The sequence below is a fragment of the Gavialis gangeticus genome, unplaced genomic scaffold (assembly GCF_001723915.1).
Source record: "Gavialis gangeticus isolate Ggan-Ray unplaced genomic scaffold, GavGan_comp1, whole genome shotgun sequence".
Classification (NCBI taxonomy): Eukaryota; Metazoa; Chordata; order Crocodylia; family Gavialidae; genus Gavialis; species Gavialis gangeticus.
In genome coordinates, this window is record NW_017728996.1 from 31001119 (window position 1) to 31021932 (window position 20814).

Sequence of the window (20814 nt, forward strand, 5' to 3'; positions counted from 1 at the left end):
ACACCTTGCTGGGGTCGTTTGACCCCAGTACTCTTTCCTGCCATGGCAGGGGTCAGACTAGATGATCTACTCAGGTCCCTTCCGACCCTAAAAACTATGAAACTATAAAGGTGAACACTTCTAGTTTCTCTAAAATCCATATGATTACTTCCCTGGCACTTGTTTGCACTATGTGTAGAGATACCTGAGCTACCATCAAGTTAGCTAGCAGTCTGGTTACTGTAGCAAAAAACTCACTGTTTGTGGCTAGCTTGGGGAAGAAGGGTATAAAAGGTATGAGGAAGATGAAATAAGGAGAGAATGAGGGAAGAGGAAATCAATAATAATGTGGATAATTGAGGATGGGTGGCAGGAGGAGGAATAAAGGACTGGGAGAGCTCAGGTTAAGAGGGGAGGAGGCTATGAGATAGGTCAGTGGTGGGATGATGTGTAGATGTCAGGGTGAGTGGGAGAGCACTGGGGCAGAGTGGCTGTCAGCCCCACTTTTTGCTTTCCTATGCATGTGTTGTACTTGGGTGGATCTGTCCTTTTATAGAAGTCTGAGCATTTCTCCATGCCATCATGTGCTATGAATTAGAAGTACCACCTCACCAGACAGGAAAGTACCAGATTTTCTCAATTTATCCTCGCAGGCTTAGGGGTTCCTTCCCTGTCTTTGTGTACTCTTACTGCTGCTCCACCAGGGAAGCCAGGACACTCAGCAACTGTACATTCTTAAGCCACACAGCCTTAAGAATGCCACTTGGAATAATATATTTGTTGTTTGAGATTTTCGTTTCCTTTGTTCTCTTCTAAAATATTTTTCACCTTTGAGAGTTGGCTGCATGACCAGGGAACATGCAGAGTAATGCAAGGGCAGGAAGAGAATAAGGGCAATATAAAGGTAAAAGGGACAGATGAAGCACTTTCATAACTAGAGGGTAAATCAGGACTGTGTGGAGCATAAGGAGAGGCCATAAGGAGAGGCCAGGTGATGTAAGGAGACACTAAAGATGGGAGGGAACAATTCTTGGAATGCCAAGGGATTTCAATACAATCATTAAACATCTAGGAAATGTGGTTTTATATGTCATGCATTATATATCTATCGGTGGTGCCTATAAACATACTACTGTACTATACAGAAGGTGCGTGAAATGTTGTGGAAGCTTGCTGTACCTGTGGGTTGTTTTCTGTTTATTGTCACCATGTTGAACAGTGTATATTTATGAGTAAGTGTCATAAATAATGGAAGGAACTAATATGCAGAGTGGAAGTGGCAGGGGTGGATTGAGAGGGGCTGCTGTGGTGTGGTATGGTGTGGTGTGGAAGCACCCCCTTTGATTCCTGTTCCACTTAGCAGCTGTAGCCAAGAAAAGAAGTGCAGTCCCTACTGTCACAGCTGCTTCTCCAGGGACTCCTGACCCTGTGGCCCCTCCCACCAGCCCAGGGATTACGTAGGAAGCAGGGAGACCAGCTAAAAATCCCTGCTTTGTGTGTGTCTGCTTGGCCTTTGCCTGTCCACAGCAGACCAGGGGCTGCCAGTGGATAAAGGAGGTCAGAGCCCTGCTCACTGCTCCCTGGACAACCCAGGCTGCCCACTTAAACCCTCCAGTCCCAGGGCCAAACAGACAAGAGACACCTCGCTGGCAGAGACAAGGCCTGCACATGTGGCACATGGGCAGCCTCTGAGCAACATGGTCTGCTATGCACAGGCAGGGGACATTCAGACACAAAGCTGCACTTCTAAGCCTGGCTCGTGCTGCTGCTTCTTGCAGGCTCCCAGGGCTGGTGGAAGGGGCTGTGGTGTCCCAGTCCTGCAAGCAGCTGTGAAAGTAGACATTGTGCTTGCTCCCCCAGAGACAGACCAGGGTTGGGAGGGAGTCCATAATGCAGGATGATGATGTGGGATGACCAGCGTGAGGGTGAATATATGCCCACCATTGGCATGGATCTTGTGAGGGAGTATCTTGAGAGGCTGGACCCCCACAAATCAACTGGTCCGGATAGATAGCACCCAAGAGTTCTAAAGGAACTGGCAGACACCATAGCGCAGCAGAGTGCACCAGAGCACCCCAAGGGATGATAAGGTCCAACGGTCACAAACTCCTGCAAGACCATTTTAGGTTGGACGTAAGGAAAAACTTCTTTACTGTCTGAGCCCCCAAGGCCTGGAACAGACTCCCTGCAAGCACCTACTCTGGACACTTTTACGAAACTTTTGGATGCTTATCTTGCTGGCATCCTTTGACCCTAGCTGACTTCCTGCCCCTTGGGCAGGGGTCTGGACCTGATGATCTTATGAGGTCCCTTCCAGTCCTAATGTCTAGAATCAATGAGTCAGAAGGGACCTAGACAGATCATCTAGTCTGACCCCCTGCCATGGGCAGGAAGGAGCACTGAGGGTGGGAGGGGTCATAAGACCCCAGCCAGGTGCCTATCCAGTCTCCTTTTGAAGATTTCCAGGGAAAGTGAGAGCACCACCTCTCTCCGAAGCCTATTCCAGGCTCTGGCCACCCTTATAGTGAAATAGTTCTTCCTAATATCTAACCTAAACCTATCCTCCCTCAGCTTGTGGCCATTGTTCCTGGTGACTCCAAGGGGGGCCCTGGTGAACAGACTTTCCCCGAGTCCCTGCTGGTGGCCCCTGATAAGGTTGTAGGCAGCCACAAGATCCCCCCTCAGTCTCCTCTTGCGGAGACTGAAGAGATTCAGGTCCCTCAGCCTCTCCTCATAGGGCTGGCCACGGAGGCCCTCAACCATACGAGTGGCCCTCCTCTGGACCCTCTCTAGGTTCTCCACGTCCCTCTTGAAGTGTGGCGCCCAGAACTGGACACAGGACTCCAGCTGCGGCCTGACCAGTGCTGCACAGAGGGGGAGCAAGACCTCTCTGGACCTGTTAGTGATGCCCCTGTTGATGTATGAGAGGGTATGGTTGGCTCTGCCTATTGCTTCGTCGCATTGGCAACTCATATTCATCCTGGAGTCAATCATGACTCCAAGATCCCTCTCTGCCTCTGTGCTGTCTATGAAATCTATAATCCCTGCTTCTTGGATCCCTCAGTGCCCCCCATGTGCCAAGTGCACAGCCTGGCACCTGGTCACTGCCTGTGAGGTGTCACCTGTTTGTTTGACTCTAGAGATAGAGTTTAGCTGGGATCACCTAGTAGATAAATAAGGCCAAAAATTGCCCCCCAGTTCCTAATCTCCAACAGTGACCTGGCCCCCGGTCCAGATGCTGCCCAGAGAGCATGTAGCGCCAGGGGAGCAGCCTGAAGAGGTTACTATTGCACTTATACTACATTTGATATAATGTTATAATGTAGTGAAACAATTAGTATGACAGTAAATAATAATGTAATGGTTTTATTATAACACTCATACTACATTTATATATGCTTTTGAAGTGCCCCTGAATTTGGAAATCTTGCAGATGGATCTTTGCAGCAGGGGTCCATGATACATATTACTCCTGGGAGAAAGTTCCACCCCCTCTTCTCTCCCCTCCCCTCCATGGGGCCAGTGCAGCTGCTACCATAAGAGAGCAGACTGGTGGCACCAAAGTCATCAGGGAATGAGGCAGAGCCCTAAGCGGGGTTCCCAGGAGCCAGAGAGGATGTGCTCCATGGGGATGCTGCCATCCTATCTTTGCCCATTCTCTTCACTTGGCCAATATTACTGCTACTATGAGGAAGCAAACTCTGAAGGGAATGGGTTAAGCAACAAAGACTCCTGAACTGTGCTCCTCAGAGCGCAATTTTTCCATGTGCATGGCCAGGTAGACCCACACCCCAGCTCCCTGCAGCTCCACAAAGAACAGCAGCAGTGAAAGCCATGGGTTGCCTTTAAAGGCAGCATTTTAAAGTGTCCCAGAGGCATGAGTTTCTGCAGCCCTCTTTGCTACACTCTTGCAATGGTTGTTGCAGTCCCACACCTTATAGTTCTTACTGGGTCAGATTGTTCTTGAGACAAGGAATTTGTTGTAATGCATTTTCTGGAGCAGTTGTATAGTTGGGAAAGCCATTGGATAAACTTTTGGGCATCAAATGCTATTCCTCAAGTCACCTTGTCCAACAGCTCTCCCAGCTATACAACTGGTCCAATAAGCAGTACTGCAAAATGTCATTGCCAGAGATTTAAAACTTGACTTCTTTTCAACAATGGGTGAAGAGCATCTCAATGGACTGGCCATACTGAACATTAACTCAGAACCTTTGATTTGAGGCAGTTTCCATGAAAAGTGGCATTCCCTGTGATTTTTGGCATAATCACTGGGGAAAAAAACTTACTGAAAATAAAATCCTAGCTCCCCAGTGGGAGCCAGCAGTTCTCACAGCCACCGGTACACAGAAAGGGAGCTAAAATGGCAGCTTCCCTCTCCTTCCTCCATTGCTGATTGGCCAAGCAGGCTGTCCATAGTGCAGCCCTGCCCCTCTCCACCAGTCAGCGGTGAGGGGAAGAACTGCATGAATGGCAGCCCTTTTGATTGCAAAAGGGGAAGAACCACCTGAAGGGCAGCCCTCTTGGCCAATCAGGAGCTAGAGGCAGGGCTGCTACCAGGGCCCCCATACTCCTTGATTTCGGTAGGTCCCTAGCCGTGACCTATCATGTTGTTATGCATATGATGGGGTGTAGCAGGGCACTAAGGTGCCTGCTACTGACAATAGTATTACGAGCTCAGCTGCCAGTCACCAGGGCAGCACGGGTGCAGGTTGCCGGGGCAACCAGTCTGGTCAGCTGACCAGAAGGGGGCAGGGCCTGGCCTTTATAAACAGCCAGGCTGAGGCCAGAAGGGTCAGTTCCCCTCTGGCAGCCAAGGAGGGTGGAGCTTGGTGGGAGCAAGCCGGGCAGGCCTAGCGGAGAAGCCTGATGGCCTGAGTGCGGTAGGATGGTACTGGGTGGAAGCAAGCCAGGCAGTCATAGCAGAAAAGCCTGATGGCCTGAGTTTGCAGTGAGGATACGGGGTGGAGAAAACCCTGATGGGGATAGACATGGAGGATAGCCAGGTTGGCTGGGAATTTACGTTATAGCCAGGGGCTTTGTATTTTCTGTTTCTTGCTGAGTAACACCGGAGGACCGGGTGAGGCTATTAGGGGTGGAGGAGGCCTCATAGGAGCTCCACGATAGTGTGGGGTCTCCTGGTGCTACAGAGGGCGCAGCTTTGGTAGGGGGCAGTGAGAAGCCCCGGAGTGAGAGACTGGAGGATCGCGTGAGGCTGTAGGGGTTGGAGGAGGCCTCAGGGGAGCTCTCCAGTAGTGGGGGGGGTTCCTAGTGCTGGAGAGGGCACTGCGTGTCCCGACCCCGGCCCTAGTGTGGGCAGCTTCGGGAGGAGCCCAGTGTGGGCGGATGCAAGAAGCCCTAGTGGGGCGGAGGACCCAGAAAGGGGGTCTGGGGGCCAGGTAAGGCCGAGGCTGCCTGAGCCCCAATTGTGGGAAGCCCCACGGGGGCGGAGGCCCCAGAAGGGGGATCTGGGGGCCAGGTAAGGCCGAGGCTGCCTGAGCCCCAATTGTGGGAAAGTCCCAGTGCGGGCGAGGTGTGAGCGCGTGAAACCGGCCCCAGTGCGGGCGAAGCGTGAGTGCGTGAGACCGGCCCCAGTGCGGGCGAGGTGTGAGCGCGGGGCCCAGAGGTTCGGGTGTGCTGTGTCACCAGAGGCAGGGCCGGGACTAGGACATCTTAAGGCACCATGCCAGGGAGGGATAGAAAGGCAGCCTCCCTTCAATATTACCAACAAAGACGTGGCGGGCGAGATATCGAGGGTGCATTAGTCCCAATCTGGCATGGTCGGCAGGGGGCGCTAGAGGAGGTCACAGCACCCCAGGCCCCGTCCTGCCACATGGGGATTATGTAAATAGCCCTTGGATTACCAGAAATATGTAGAACAAATCCATACAATTATTAAAAGGCAATATTCCTCTAGGTCCAAAAGATTAGGCACTCTGGGAAATAGTTACTCTCAGGGTAAATGGTCCAGAAGAATCCCTTCTCACCTCTAAAAAGGCCATCAGTTCATGTTTAGAATACACAGACACCTGTTTAGTATGATGCCAAATTAGGATGTGAAGGAACCACTGGAGAGAGGTACATCTCAGCAAAATAATACTGAAAACCATGAGCCTTTCAGTAATTATCTCTCACAAGAGACAGAGAGCCAATGTAGAGCCTAGGCTTCCTGATCACAGTAACACAGGAGCCAGCAGCACAAGACCAGCCAACACGCTAGCTAACAGGGGAGTTTGAGTGAGGAGTTTGCCCCACCGCTTCCTTTTTCTGTAAGCTTGCTGAGTGGAAGGGGGATGAAGAAATGTTTTTTTCCAGGACATAGCAGCAAAAGAGGAAAAAAGAGCTAGCAGGAAAATCAGTAAAATGGCTGGAAAATGCCACAATGCCAAAGCCTCTGCCACTACCAGCCCTTTCTCTGGCTGTACTTGTGCCATCTCTGTGTAAGCATGGCCCCTGACCACTGAGGCTTCCACCCAGGCTCTGCCCTGGCTTTGCAGTGACTGTGGTCTGCATGTTCTTGCCAGAGACAGCTAGGTGGGAAGTGCTTGCAGTATGCACTGGTGGAGTCTCTCAGAAATCAGATAAAGGGGCAGGAGGAGGTGCATAGGCTCTGAGACATCTGCAAGCATGTGGCCTTCCTTGACTCAGTGCATAAAGAGACCTCTGACATCATAAGATGGACAGCCAGAAAAAGCATTAGAAGACACACTTTCTCTGGAAGATGGTAATTTGTCACCTCTGAGAACAGATGGCACCCTTCTCTAGGACTTGCAGCTTTCCAGATGGAAAATGGATATGAAGCCATCACATTGGTTGAGAAGGAGTCTCCACTCCAGTGGCAAAAGAAGCCAAGCCATGCACCCCTAAGCAAGTGGCTGAGACCACCACTATGAGAAAAATGTGACAGGTGGTAGTGATTAGTGACCCTCTCATACAGAGCATGAAAACATCCATCTCCTAACCTGTTGGCTCAGGTGGTCTATTGCCTGCCAGGAGCCAACATCTGAGATATCACAGAAAAGTTGCCCACTTATCCAACCCTCTGACTACTATCCAGTGCTGCACACTGTGTGCACACTAATGATACTGCCAGGGGCAGCCTAGAGCAGATCAAAAGTGACTACATGGCACTGGGTGCAAGGATGAAGGGGACAGGGGCCCAGGTGATGTTCTTGTTGATCCTTTCAGTCAAGGGTAAGAGGCAGACACGTCCTTGAGATCAGTGAATAGCTGCATAAATGGTGTCACCAGAAGAGATGTGGCTTCTTCAACCACGGGGTGGTATTCTAGGAAGATGGACTGCTAGGAAGAGATGGGGTCCACCTGATAAAGAAGGGGAAGAGTATCTTTGTATACAGGCTTGCTGACTTAGTGAGAAAAGCTTTAAATTAGGTTCGCCAGTGGATGAATACAAAAGCCTAGAGGTAAGTAAAGAGCCTGGATACCTGGATAATGGAAACTTAGCAAAGTTATCAGGGAAGGGATAGGGCAGTCAAACATTTGAAATGTTTTTTCATTCAAGCAAGAAGTATGGAGAACAAACAGGAAGAATTGAAGGTCCTAGTACAATCACAAATTATGATGTAATTGGGATTGCGGAGACATGGTAGAATAGTTCACATGACTGGATTAGTCATAGATAAGATATAGCTTCTTCAGGAATGATAGGTAGGGGGGAAAAGAAAGAGGTATGATGTACTCATGGTCAAAGGTGTAGTATGAAGTGGAAGGGTAGACCTATTGAAAGCCTCTGGGTAAAGGTGAGAGGGGAGAGCAACAGGAGGGGGATGTCATGGTAGGCATCTGCTACAAGCCTCTAAACCAAAAGAAGGAAGTGGAAAAGGTCTTTAAACAAATGATAGAAGCTTCCAAATTGCAGGACATGGTTGTCATGGGGGACTTCTATTATTGGGATGTCTGCTGGGAGAGAAACACAGCAGTGCACATTATGTTAGGCATAACGTCATCTGGTAGCTGCCTTTGTTTGGGAAGACTGAAGTAAAAAAGGCATTATATACTTCAGCTTTCTCTCCTGGACTCCCATGGTCTTATTTCAATGCTCTCCTTCCTCCCTTCCCTTACGATCTTGAATTCTTATCATTTCATGGTCACTAGTAACTTCACATTCTAAAATGATGTCCTCCTTGCTTGTGAGAAGGAAGTAGAGTAGAGACCAGAACAGTGATTATAGAGAAGATGGACATGGGCTTTTCTCATGACTGCAGGGGACAGAACTAGGAACAATGGACTCAAGCTGCAGCAGGAAAACTTTAGGCTGGAGATTAGGAGAAACTTTTTATGAGGGTGGTCAGGCATTGGAACAGATACCTAGAGAAGTTGGAATCTCCATCCTTGGAAAAGTTCAAAAGCAGGTTAGACAGACACTTGGCAGGGATAGTTCAATCGCGGATGCTGCCTTGAGCAGGGAGCTGGACTAGATGACCTTATAAGGTTCCTTCCAGCCCTACTTTCCAATGATCCTATGATCCAACAGTCACCTGCCATAGCATCCCTGCTTCTCCCTCAGGCACCACAAAAACTGGTAAACAATAAAGAGAGAGCACCCTGAGAAAACTAAGAAAAGACAGGAAATTCCTTCCCAGAGTTCAGAAGCATAGTCTCACCTAGTGCTGGTCCCGCCAACAGCCACTGAGCACTGCATCTCCCACATAAGTCAACAGAAATAAAAGGTGTTTAACACCAAGTAGGAGGTCAAGGGCATCTTTCAGATTTGGACCCAACTTGCTAAACTAAGCTAAAGTAAATAAGAAACTTAGCAGCAGAATTTTTTTACCCACACAGAAAATGGGGACAGAGAGTTTGTGATCTGCAATGAATAATTGGAAAAACAGAAGTAATATACTAGCAGTGTCACCAGACCATGAAGCTAACACAGTTCAGGGGTTACCAACAAAACAAAAGAATTCAGAAATAAATACATTATAGCTAAATAGCAACCATAATTGGTTCCTCTTAGTAACAACACAAAAAGCATTTGAAGTATCATGTTTTCTACCAACCCATAGGTTCTCCTCATCTTCCTGAAGGTAAATCACTGTACTGAAAAGAGGGTTGTGTAGATCTCCCTAAGATGGAAAGGGGATGCTTCTTACATTTCCTTATGAGTCTATGACTCAGTCTACTCCAGAGTTTATGTGTGTGGGACCAATTTGTTGCCACGGCCAATTATACTTTTAATGCAGTATAAAGTTAATTAAGATGTATAAGACTGTACTTGCAGTTGATTTCAGTTTAATGCTAGTATGAAATCAAATTAACTTTTTTCTAGAAAGAATTAACTTTGATACCTAATGTTGAGTCATCACATCTAAAGGTTTATGTTGTCTCAACCTGTCCAGTAGGAATTTTTTAATCATTGGAGTGATTGATTTCTTAAATAATCCTGGATTGCTAATCTTTGTTAAAGTTTTAGATGGGATTAATCTCATTATGGCTTTCTAAAAGAGAAAAGATGTAAAGGATTACAACAAATGACTTCATAGAAAAACAATTTATTTTTTATTAGACACCATCTAGTTGAAATATATATTGGTAGCTCTAATAAAATACTATTTGATCTGGGGATCCCAGACAACTAAATCTCCTTTTTCTGTGTTCGATTCAATAGATGAAATTAAAATAGGTACTTATTTATTACTGTAGTTAAGTTTAAAATACTGAAGGGGTTTTTTTCCCCCCACAAGATCACTTTACTGATCTCATGCCATCAAATGTACATTAAAACTTTTCCAATAAAAAAATAGACTAAGGAGTAATTTTCATTAAAAAATGTATCCCTGACACCAAGTGTCATTTTACTTTCCATTGCCTGTCACTGTTTATGAATTCATTTTAGTTTAATGCATTTTGCTTGCTATTTGGTTTTATGTGGTGTTGTGTCTGGCAGCCTGGCTTTTGTAGGCTGCCATAAACAGAACTCTGAGGGACAAGATAATATTGAGGCAATAAGCTATGAATTGTATTTAAGCTTCAGTCCTGTATCCACTGAAGGCAATAGAAGTTGTCATTGAATTGAATGGTGCAAAAGCAAGTCATTAAAGGGCACCTCTGATCTGGGAGAAAATGCTGATAACAGACTTCTTGGGAACAAGTTACCTGTTATACTATGTGTTTTTGTACTCAGCTCTACTGCTTCTATATTGCTAGGGTATTTGCATTTGCTTTAAAAATACACTTGATTCATCTGCCTATTCCTCATCAGAAATCATAATCGCTGGTTTGTGACATTGCAGACAGTTTCCAAAGCAACCAGTAGTCATGTGTCAAAAGAGGATTACTACCAAAAAGCAGTAGGCATAGATAACTAGTATAGAAACAAGTATGGATTTTTTCACAGCAATAATGTCTGAAGTGACATACAAAGATAAATAGTGGCCCTCAAAATCATTGTGTGCTAAATCATTTCTGAAATGAAAATGAGAGGTAGGCTGCATCCCTTGTAGAGCCCACCCCTTTAGCTTCCCTGGAGTGACCTTACCAATTGATGGTTATGTATTTATTGCATCCAAGAAGTACTAGATTTTTTTATATGTAGATAATAAGGTAGATCCCTTGTCCCCATAAAATTAACAGTCTAATGACCTGACCTTGCCAATGCTTAGTACTAGGCATAGTATTTTTTACCACAAATAGTTTCTATTGACATCCAATAGAAAGGTAGTAAGGCAAATTGTTTATTTCATTAACTTTTTTAACTCAGACACAGAATCCCTATAATTTTATCATCCGATACAATTTTCTTGTATTTCAGGTGTTTTTATATGTTTTGAATACTCATATATTAAATAAATGTCTGTATATGTTGTGTTTTTTACTATACTTTATATTTATTTATTACTCTTTGTCTCTAAGAGGCAAGAATTTATTACTTTCTGTCTCTAAATGTCCTCCCCATTCTCTGTCTTTTTTTTAACAAGTCTTTGTTTTAATCCCTTTCTACCTTCAAATGTAACAGACAAAACAAAATTAAAAGATCTCTTCATATTTTAATTCTGTCCTCCAGTTTGCTACCACCACAAGCTTCCCACTCCCCAAGTTCCATGTGTCACTTGCTAATTCAATTATAGCTGAACAACAGCACATGGGAGATTTCAGTTCCCATTCAGCAACACAAAGAAGCATACAGCAGGCACTCAGGTGGGACTACCTGCAAAGACTAATGCAAAAGTAACTAGGATTTCTTGGATAACATAGTTACCTGCTGCTTCAACTGTACATATTTCACCTTGATGACAGCTGTAGATCTCTAGACAGAAATGTTTCCACAGTTCTCAGTTGAATAAATACAATTGTTTCTAGCATGAGTATTTTTCAAGTATTTTTCCAGGAAATATCAACTGTTTTTTATAAGAGACTGTGTTTTTCTTTTAATGGAAATACCAGTCATAGCAGTATCCTAACCCTAATATATGACACAAAGAAGCTGTCTATTTTAAGGGCTTGCAGTTGTATCTACTGGGGACACTAGTCTGTTAATATATGAGGCTTTTTTGCTTGGAATGTGACCAAAACTGCTAAATTCACTCGTGCTGAATTTTCTCATCAGTTCAGGACATGTTCTCTGAACCAGTCCTCAGGAACCCCAAGCCAACATCTAGTGGTGAAAAATATCAGGACACAAAGGAACTGAGGTGGGGATAGTGAACAGGACTAAGGAAGATGATTCAATTTTGTTAGAGGAGGAAGACAGATAAGCATCTAAGGACAGGATGCCCACATTTATTGTACCTTATTGAGGATGTGTGATGAAAGGTTAAGATGATTAACCATAATTGTCCTTCTTCAAGTTTCTCTTTTTCAGTCTGACCCTCAGTAGCCTTTTATGGTAATGCACAATAGACTGTTGAATTATTTAAGCACTCTTTTAAAGCACCAGCACTAATCATGCCATGACTCTGCACCACTCCAGGGTGTGTCACCATGTAGGAAGGTCATTAATTTATGTGTGGATTGTTGTTATCATTTCATCACCCTTCTACTTATTGTTAGGTTGAAAGGCAGATGCATTATTGAAATACATTACTTCAGAGCTTGAATGTAATGTTCAGATCCACTGGAACATACCAACCTTGCCAAAACAGAATTCCATTATCAAGATTCATTGTGTATTCATACGATTCGGTAATGTAAAAAGTCATATGAACACACAAAGTCCCTTTTTTACATAATTCCAAATCAGATGATTAATTTTATCAACATCTCTGGCAACTGCTGTCTTTTCCATTATGATTTCCTCTGTCATATAATTCAATAAAGATTCTAGTTTAAAGAGGAAAATGTAAACACTCATATTCTAAGAATAAAGTATGAAGGCATGTTTCTGTAACCTTGAGTACTTAAGCACTTTTAAAGCAATACCAATTTGCCTATGGAATAATTCAGTTATTGATAAAAACAAATTGTTGATTTATTCGTGCACTGTGGTCTCAGATGTTAACTGCTGGTAGCACCCAAAGTTATTACATGTATGCTAAGATGGAAAGAATGCCCTCCATCTAATCAAAGAGAGTTTTTTAGGCCAGTCCCAGATCACCTTTACCCTAACTCTATAGACTTCTTTTTTCTTGTTGCCATTCTCATGTGTTTTATGTGGATATGCATGCATGCATATCTATGTATTCTCATATAATAAGATGATGTAATAATATAGGCTGTATTTTATTTGTAGCCCTGCATCTTGATGAACAACATTCAGCAGCTTCGAGTCCAACTTGAGAAAATGTTTGAATCTATGGGAGGAAAAGAGGTGGGTGATTTTTGTTCCCTAAGTTCACTAAATAGGTACTTAGAGATCATTAGCGGTATTTTTCTAATCTAGCCACAGCCTTTGCTTCTGCTTGCCAAGAAAATAAAAATGTACAATTAGTTTTTAAAAAGGGCTTGAAAATTACACTATAATCTATTAAAGCAATACCGTACAAGAACTATTTCATGTACTGGAAATGCCACAGAGAAAAAGTAATACATTCTCATAGAAATATGCTAATGATCTGTAAAGTTCATCAATATTGGATGTTTTATGTTGCATTCTGTAGTGCCAGCTTGATTTTAATGTTTGTACTGGAATATATTTTGTTTTGGGGTTTTTTCTGTACCACTATGTTTTGCCTGCATCTGAAAACTTGTAGAAATGTGCCTTGTGCTTTGTCTATAATGTGTCATGTCTTTGTCCAATGCCTTTGACTCACAATCCACTGAGCAGAAGAAAGAAGGAGAGAGATTCTCTTATGAGGTTTGTGATAGTAAGCATCTTTTATTATTCCTGACCATATTTTCTAAGGTTAAGAATAGCTACACTTCCTACCAGTTTCCCTGTGTGCATTTATACAATTCTGTATGATCTAAATACAAAAAAATTTATGCTTTGGCATTGAATTTATATTCTAAATTGATTTTTTTTTCAATAGGAGTAATGTAACATCTCTTAGAACTCACAAAAAGGCTGTAAACTTTATTGTTTTAAGTGCACTTTCCAATATTTGAGGACTTGATCTTGTAAACCTTATTCAAGTAGGTAATTTTCATTCACTCAGGCACCATTCTAGCAACCATGCCTGCTCACAAAACACTTAAGCACATGTTAAAGTTTAAGCATGTCTTTAGGCCTTTTAACTTTAATAGGACATAAGCACATGCTTAAGAGAATTGCTGAAACTGGCGCTCAGGCAGCCCCTTTGAAGTGACTGATCACTAACATGAGTAAGGATTACAGGAACAGTCCTTACACCTGGAAGATGTTAAAGTAGCTAATCCAAATGAACATCAATGTATTCTTTTTCAAATTATTGCTACCGGTGTGAATCACTATACACTATACCGTACACTCGTATAGGATTAATTGTGTAAGCCCAATTGTTACTAGATTGCAGAAAAGTGGAGATCTCTGCCTGCTTCTGGTCAAGTGTTAGCCCAATAACACTTCAAATGATCTTCACTTTAAATGTTTTCCACGTGGCTGAAGTTGTCAAAAAACATTTTGAAAGTTTTACAATCTAAATGTAATTTTGGAAAATACCTGCTATACAAGTATTTTTATATAGTATTCCTAAAAATTCATATTATGGCTAATTTTAGCAAGCCATTATACTATATATATATATATATATATATATATATTTTTTTAATAACCAGTCTGTTTTTGAAAATTAGTAAAGAAACTAACATTTTCTCAAGAGGAATCCTGTGAACCCATAACAAAGCAACCTTTGGATCATGAGTGTGCTATCTTAATTTTCACTGACTAATCTTTAAAAATCAGCTGTTTCTTGTCCAAGAGGAAGTCTCATAGTCTCATATTGCTTTAATTTAATTACAACTTTGACACAGATTCAATGTAACAGAAGTTTACATTACTTGGGGGAACCAAAAAAATATTTGTTTAGGTAAAGCCATAGTTAACATTCCTCAATAAGATGCATACTACCCAGATACAGATTGCCAGCCTTTAAACAAGCTGACAAATTAAGTCCATACGTGGCTGACCTTTCATAATGAACCAGGTCTGCTGGACAAATCATACCTCTTCTGAGAACCATAGTTAATTGTCCCTGAAGGACATGAAACAGAATGTTGAGATTTTTATAAAATGATTTTCAGGTCAAACATAAAAAGTCTCTACTATGAACAGCTCAGCTTGCCTATTTTTCTTAAGAAACCACTTGCACTATTTTAATGTAATTGAGAACCATGTTTTTGTGTTGTTCTTTGCATAGCATTCTCATTTTACACAGTACTTTGATCTCAACAATCTCTGGACCTGTTGCTTCGAACTGCTGAGTTTTTACCATCATGCTGAAGCAGTTGAAGCTTGAGGTCTTAGCAGCACCTTGCCAGATCTTAGACTTTACAAGTATACCTTACAGTCTACGTTACTTTACAACATTAGGAACTACATTGTCTTCTATATTGGCACTATATTGTATATTGAAATAGTTCTGTCTTATATTAAACTCGGAACCTTCTGTTCCAAATCTTAGGATCATATGAAAGTAGGGCTGGTCTCATGAGGACATATAGTCTAGCCCCCTGTCAAAGGCAGGGTCATGCCTCACTAAATTATTCCAATTCCACAATTTCTCTAGGTAGCCTGGTCCAATGCTTGACCATTCTCATAGTCAGAAAGTTCTTCCTAATCTCCAACCTAAATTTCCTCTGCTGCATCTTAAAGTCATACCTCCTAGTTCTGTCCTCTACCCCATCTCCATCTTTTCTATAATCACCCTTCAGATATTTAAAGACTATTATCAAATATCTCTCCAGTCTTCTTTTTTCCAGAATAAATAACCCTGGTTCTTCCAGCCTCATAGATCTTGCTTGCCAGGGCTCTAATCATTTTTGTCACTCTGCACTGAACACTTCCCAATCTGTTCACATCCTTCTTGAAATGTGGGACCCAAAACTGAACATGACACTCCCAATGAGGCCTCCCCAGTGATGAAAGGAGTGGAAAAAATACTTCTCCTGATTTGAAAGCAATATTCCTGTTAATACAATCCAGTATGTTGTTAATTTTTTTTTAAAGCAAGGGCCCACTGTTAGCTCTTTTTCATTTATAGCATCCCACGTGTGGGACTTTGTACATGTCCCTTTTTTGATCTCATCTGATTGATTTTAGACCATTTGCCCCATATATCTAGCTCATTCCAAATCCTAACCCTGACCTATGGAGTTTCTGCCACCCTACCCAACTTGGTGTCATCTGCAAATTAGCTAAGCATGTTCTCTTATTCATCAACCAAATCATTAATGAAGATATTGAACAGTACCAGACCCAGGAGTGAACCCTGGGGAACCCCACTTGATACATTTTCTTAGCTAGACATTGAGCCATTGATAACTACTTACTGAGCCTGATGATCCAACCAGTTATGTAAGCACCTTAAAGTAATCTCATCTAGTCTGTATTTCCCTAGCCTGTTAAAGGGAATGCCATGGAAGACAGTATCAAAAGCCTTACTAAAGTCCAGGTATATCACATCCACCTTTCTTCCCCCATCCACCTGTAGGGCCTGTAACCTTATCATGACAGGAAGTCAGGATGGTCAGGCATGACCAGCTCTTGGTCATGTTCCTCATGATTGTTCCTTATCACCTTGTTCTCCTTTGGGTGCTTTGCAATAGATTCCTTGAAGATCTGCTCCATCTTTCCAGGTATAGAGGTTAGGTTGACAGGTCTGTAGCTCCATAAATCCTTCCCCTTCCCCTTCTTTAAGATGTGCACTATATTTGTCCTTTTCCAATCATCTGGGACTTCACCTGACTGCCATGAGTGCTCAAAGAGGACAGCCAATAGCTCCACAATTGCCTGAGACAATTCCTTCAGTAACCTAGGGTGTATCCCATTCAGCCCTACCAACTTGAAAGCATCTAGCTTCTTTAAGTCATGTCTAACCTGTTCTGCTACTTTAGTATTACTCTAAGCTGTTTGTCTCTTTCCATATTGTCATTGGGTAGCTGCCCCTATTTATGAAAACTGAAGTGAAAAAGGCATTATATACTTCATCCTTCTCTGCATCATCTGTAACTAAATTGCCTTCTGCATTCTGTAGGGGACCTATGACTTCTTTGGTCTTCCTCTTATTCTTGGTGTACTTGTAGAATCCTTTTTTATTGCCTTTTATGCCCCTTGCCAGTTGCATCTCAAATTGTGCCTTGGCCTTCCTAATTTTCTCCCGGCGTGCCCATGCAATGCTCTTATACTCTTCCCTAGTACTGTCACCAAGTTTCCTCTTTTTATAGCATTCCTTTCTGAGTTTCAGCTCCTTGAAAAGATTGCTGTCTAGCCAGGCTGACCTGTTGCACTTCCCATTCTTTTTTCAGATAGGGAAAGTTTGCTCTTATGCCCTTAAAAGCACCTCCTTAAAGTACAGTCAACTTTCCTGGACTGTTTTTCACCTCACACTTGCCTACAAGTGGATCCTTCCCACTAGTTCACTAAGTTAGGTAAAATCTGCTTTTCTGAATGAAATATTTTATTCTGCTGCTATTCTTTCCTTCCTTTAGGATCTTCCACTCTATCATTCTGTGGTCACTGTCACCCACATTACCTTCCACCCTCACATTTTCAACCAATTCCTCTCTGTTTATAAGGAGCACTTCAAGAAGAGCTTCCCCCCTCATTGTCCTCTCTACCATCTGAATCAAAAAGTTATCCCCAGCACATTCCAAGCACTTGCTGGACTGCTTGTGCACTGCTGTGTTTCTCTCCCAATAATTAAAATCCCCATGATAACCAAGTCCTGTAATTTGGAAGCTTCCATCAGTTGTTTAAAGAAGGCCTCATTTACTTACTCCTGGTTCTGTAGCGTGCAGCAGACACCCAACATGTCATCCCCTCTGATGATCTCCCCTCTGACCTTTAGCCAGAGGCTTTCAACAGGCCTCCCTTTCATTTCGTACTGGACCTTGGAATATGTGTACATCTCCTTTATATGTATGTCAACACCTCCCCTGCCTAACCTTCCTGAACAAGCTGTACCTATCCATGATTATACTGCAGTCATGTGAACTATCCTACCACCAGAGCCATCCCTGGGGAGGCAAATCTACTCATTTCCCATCTTCCACCTCCCTGCTGCTGGCACTGCCACCAATGGTGGCAATGGTTTCTTCACATCCAGGGCACATGGGATTGGGGTGGGGGCGGGGGCAGGGCCCCACACGATCTGATTTGCCCCGGGCCCCACACCTTGCTTAGGTTGGCTCTGTCTACTACAGCTCCATAATCCCAATTAAAACATAATTTTGTGATTGTACTAGGACCTCCACTTCTTCCCATTCATTTCCACTACTTCTTACTTAGTATATAAACATTTTGGGTATCTAAACTGATTGTCCTATCTTCTCCCTGGTAACACAAATAAGGCTTCTATTCGTGCTTCACTTTACCAAGTTTTTATCCAGGTTCTTTACTTAAGGAAAACTTATATTAATTGACATTTTAATATCTTAGATTTTTAAATTAAAATGTGAGAGAGAAATAAAAATATTAGTGCCCTTGTGCTTTTCTCATAGAGTGTGGGTTTGTCTACACATTCCTCTTTTAAGCAGACTTAGCCTAAAATCATCATTTTTCAGGTGCATTAAGAGCGTGTGTCTACATGTGCATGCATAATACTCCTTAAAAATGGCAATATACAGCTATGTGAGCTTAAATTTGATATCTGTATAAAGCAGGTATCAAATTTAGGCACAAATAGCTATGTCGCATCAGCACATGTGAAGATGCGCTAATGTGCATTAAGGTGGTGTGCATCAATGGATACACACCACATTAATACACATTAGCACATCTGTACTTGAGCTTACGCAACTTATCTATTTGTGCCTAAATTTAATGTGCCTTAATGCACATTAGTGTGTTCACATGTAGACACATGCCTAAATTGCCTTAATGCACCTTAAACAAAGGTGCATTAAGTTTAGGTGCACTTAAATAGTTTTATAGTTGGTAGGGTCAGAAGGGACCTGAGCAGATCATCAAGTCTGACCCCCTGCCATGGGCAGGAAAGAATTTAGGGGTCAAATGACTCCGGCTAGGTGTGTATCTAACCTCCTTTTGAAGATCCCCAGGGTAGGAGCGAGCACCACTTCCCTTGGAAGTTGGTTCCAGATCCTAGCTGCCCTGACTGTGAAGTAGTGCCTCCTGATATCTAGCTGGAATCTACTCCCATCCACTTATAGCCATTATTCCTCATTACTCCTGGTAGTGCTCGAGGGAACAGAGACTCTCCCATTGCCTGCTGATCCCCCTTGGTCAGTTTGTAGACAGCCACCAGATCCCCTCTCAACCTTTTCTTGTGGAGGCTGAACAGGTTCAGGTCCCGTAGCCTCCCTTCATAGGGCCTGCATTGCTGCCCCCCAATCATGTGACTGGCCCTCCTCTGGACCCTCTCGATGCTGTCCACATACTTCCTGCAGTGTGGCACCCAGAACTGGACGCAGTACTCCAACTGCAGCCTGACCAATGTCGCATAGAGGGGGAGGATCACCTTCTTGCACCTGCTCATGATGCATCTATGGATACATGACAAGGTGCGGTTAGCCTTCCTGACACATTGTCAGCCCATATTCATCTTGGAGTCAATAATGGCTCCAAGATTCTTTTCTGCCTCTGTGCTGACAAAAAGGGAGTTCCCCAGCCTGTAGGTATGCTGCTGGTTTTTCCTCCCCAGGTGCATCACATTGCACTTTTCAGTATTGAAGCCCATCCTGTTCTCATCAGCCCACCCCTGTAACCTGTCTAGATCTGATTGCAGCCTGTCCCTCTCCTGTGTAGACAGACCCAGTGTCACCTGTTCTAATCCTTACTGCTTTCTCCTTTATTTTAACAGAGATTTAGGGTAAGTAGCCTAATTAAAGATGTGTTTTATAGTATCAAAGAAATGTGAGTGATTCCAACAGAGCTTATTGTATTTTAAGGAGCTCCCCATAAAAGGATTATGCATGTTAGGCATTTTCTGATAATTTAATATCATGCTTTTCCTGAAAGATCATTATTGGTATATGGTTGTTTTTTGTCAAGTAATGGAAGATGTAACTGACAAAGAATGATGTGACACAACCTCAGCTATGCATCAAGCAAAAGTTCACAGTATATGAAGTTGATTCATGATTTTTTTTCCTTTCCTTGAATAATGACAACTCAAATTTGATTGAGATAACTGAAAATCCAAATGTATCTTCAAAGATCACATCACTGGTAACTCACGTACATAATCAGAATTACATTCGGGTGTTCTGTCAGTTTTCAGTCTTATGAACTATGTAGGTCGTGAGATTTCTAACAGAGTTAATGCCCTCATTTTACCAGTTGCAAGGTACATCCCATGACACTGAAGTCAGTAAGAATAAAGAAACCTCATAGTCTTCCAGAATGACGCCCAGAATACATTACTGCTATGTATTTCTGGGGAGTTCATCAAAAACTTTTCTGCATATATGTCATATTTCTCATTGGATTTTTAAATCTTATTTCAATAAGATTTGGTCATTGCTTGTTTCACTTTCCCTCAATCACACAAGAAAGTGGCTTATAGCTGATTCTAGCTCTGGTGTGGTTTGGCCACATGTCTGACCACATTTTTACATAATATTTTTGTGACCGGTTTCCTTTTTGTGGTGCCATTAATTGCCTGAACACATGGCCAGGTTACTATTTCAAATACGATTAACAAGCTAAATGTGTCTTAAGTGTTGCATCTGCCAGGCAACTGAGTGTCAGAATGATTGGGAGCATATGAATGAGTTCTGTACCTTCGAAAGGATATGACTAAGAGGGGACATAAAAATACAAAAACAATAAAGAGGGTCTATAAAGGGATCTCCTGTTCTTCCTATTTCATAACACAGTAGCAAGGGGACAGGCAATAAAATTAGGAGGAGACAAAATCAAAATGAATAAAAAGAAATACATTTTCTCACAATGCATTGTTAGATTGTGCAACTCATTGCCTCTGGATGTTGAGGAAACCAAGAAGTTAACAAGATTTGAAAAGAGTGGACATATATATATGGATGACAAGGATGTCCAGAGTTGTTACAATTAAAGCTAGCAAAAATCAATATCCCTTCTATAAGACCTATGCTTTAGGTCTTAAGCCACTCACTAATATAATTAATTTGGAAAAGACCTAATATGTACAGAAGATGATAACAGATCAATTTACTGCAAGATTCTTACAACTTCTTCTAAAGAGTCTATACACACACACACACCATCTATACCATCCTCCTCAATTCTGCACTGATTTGCACATGTAAGATTTTTTTCCCTGTGGTGCTCCTCTCTCTCTCTCTCTCTCTCCCCCCCCCCCC

The 20814-nt window shown here is 42.8% G+C and overlaps 1 protein-coding gene across 1 annotated transcript in view; it reads left to right on the plus strand.

The window, feature by feature from the left end:
* Positions 1–20814, plus strand: part of UNC13C (unc-13 homolog C) — a 692691-nt gene that overhangs the window by 517245 nt on the left and 154632 nt on the right. The window contains exon 24 of the mRNA XM_019504241.1: positions 12668–12745. Within this exon, the coding sequence (XP_019359786.1) occupies positions 12668–12745 (78 nt within the window). The remainder of the gene's footprint in view (positions 1–12667; positions 12746–20814) is intronic.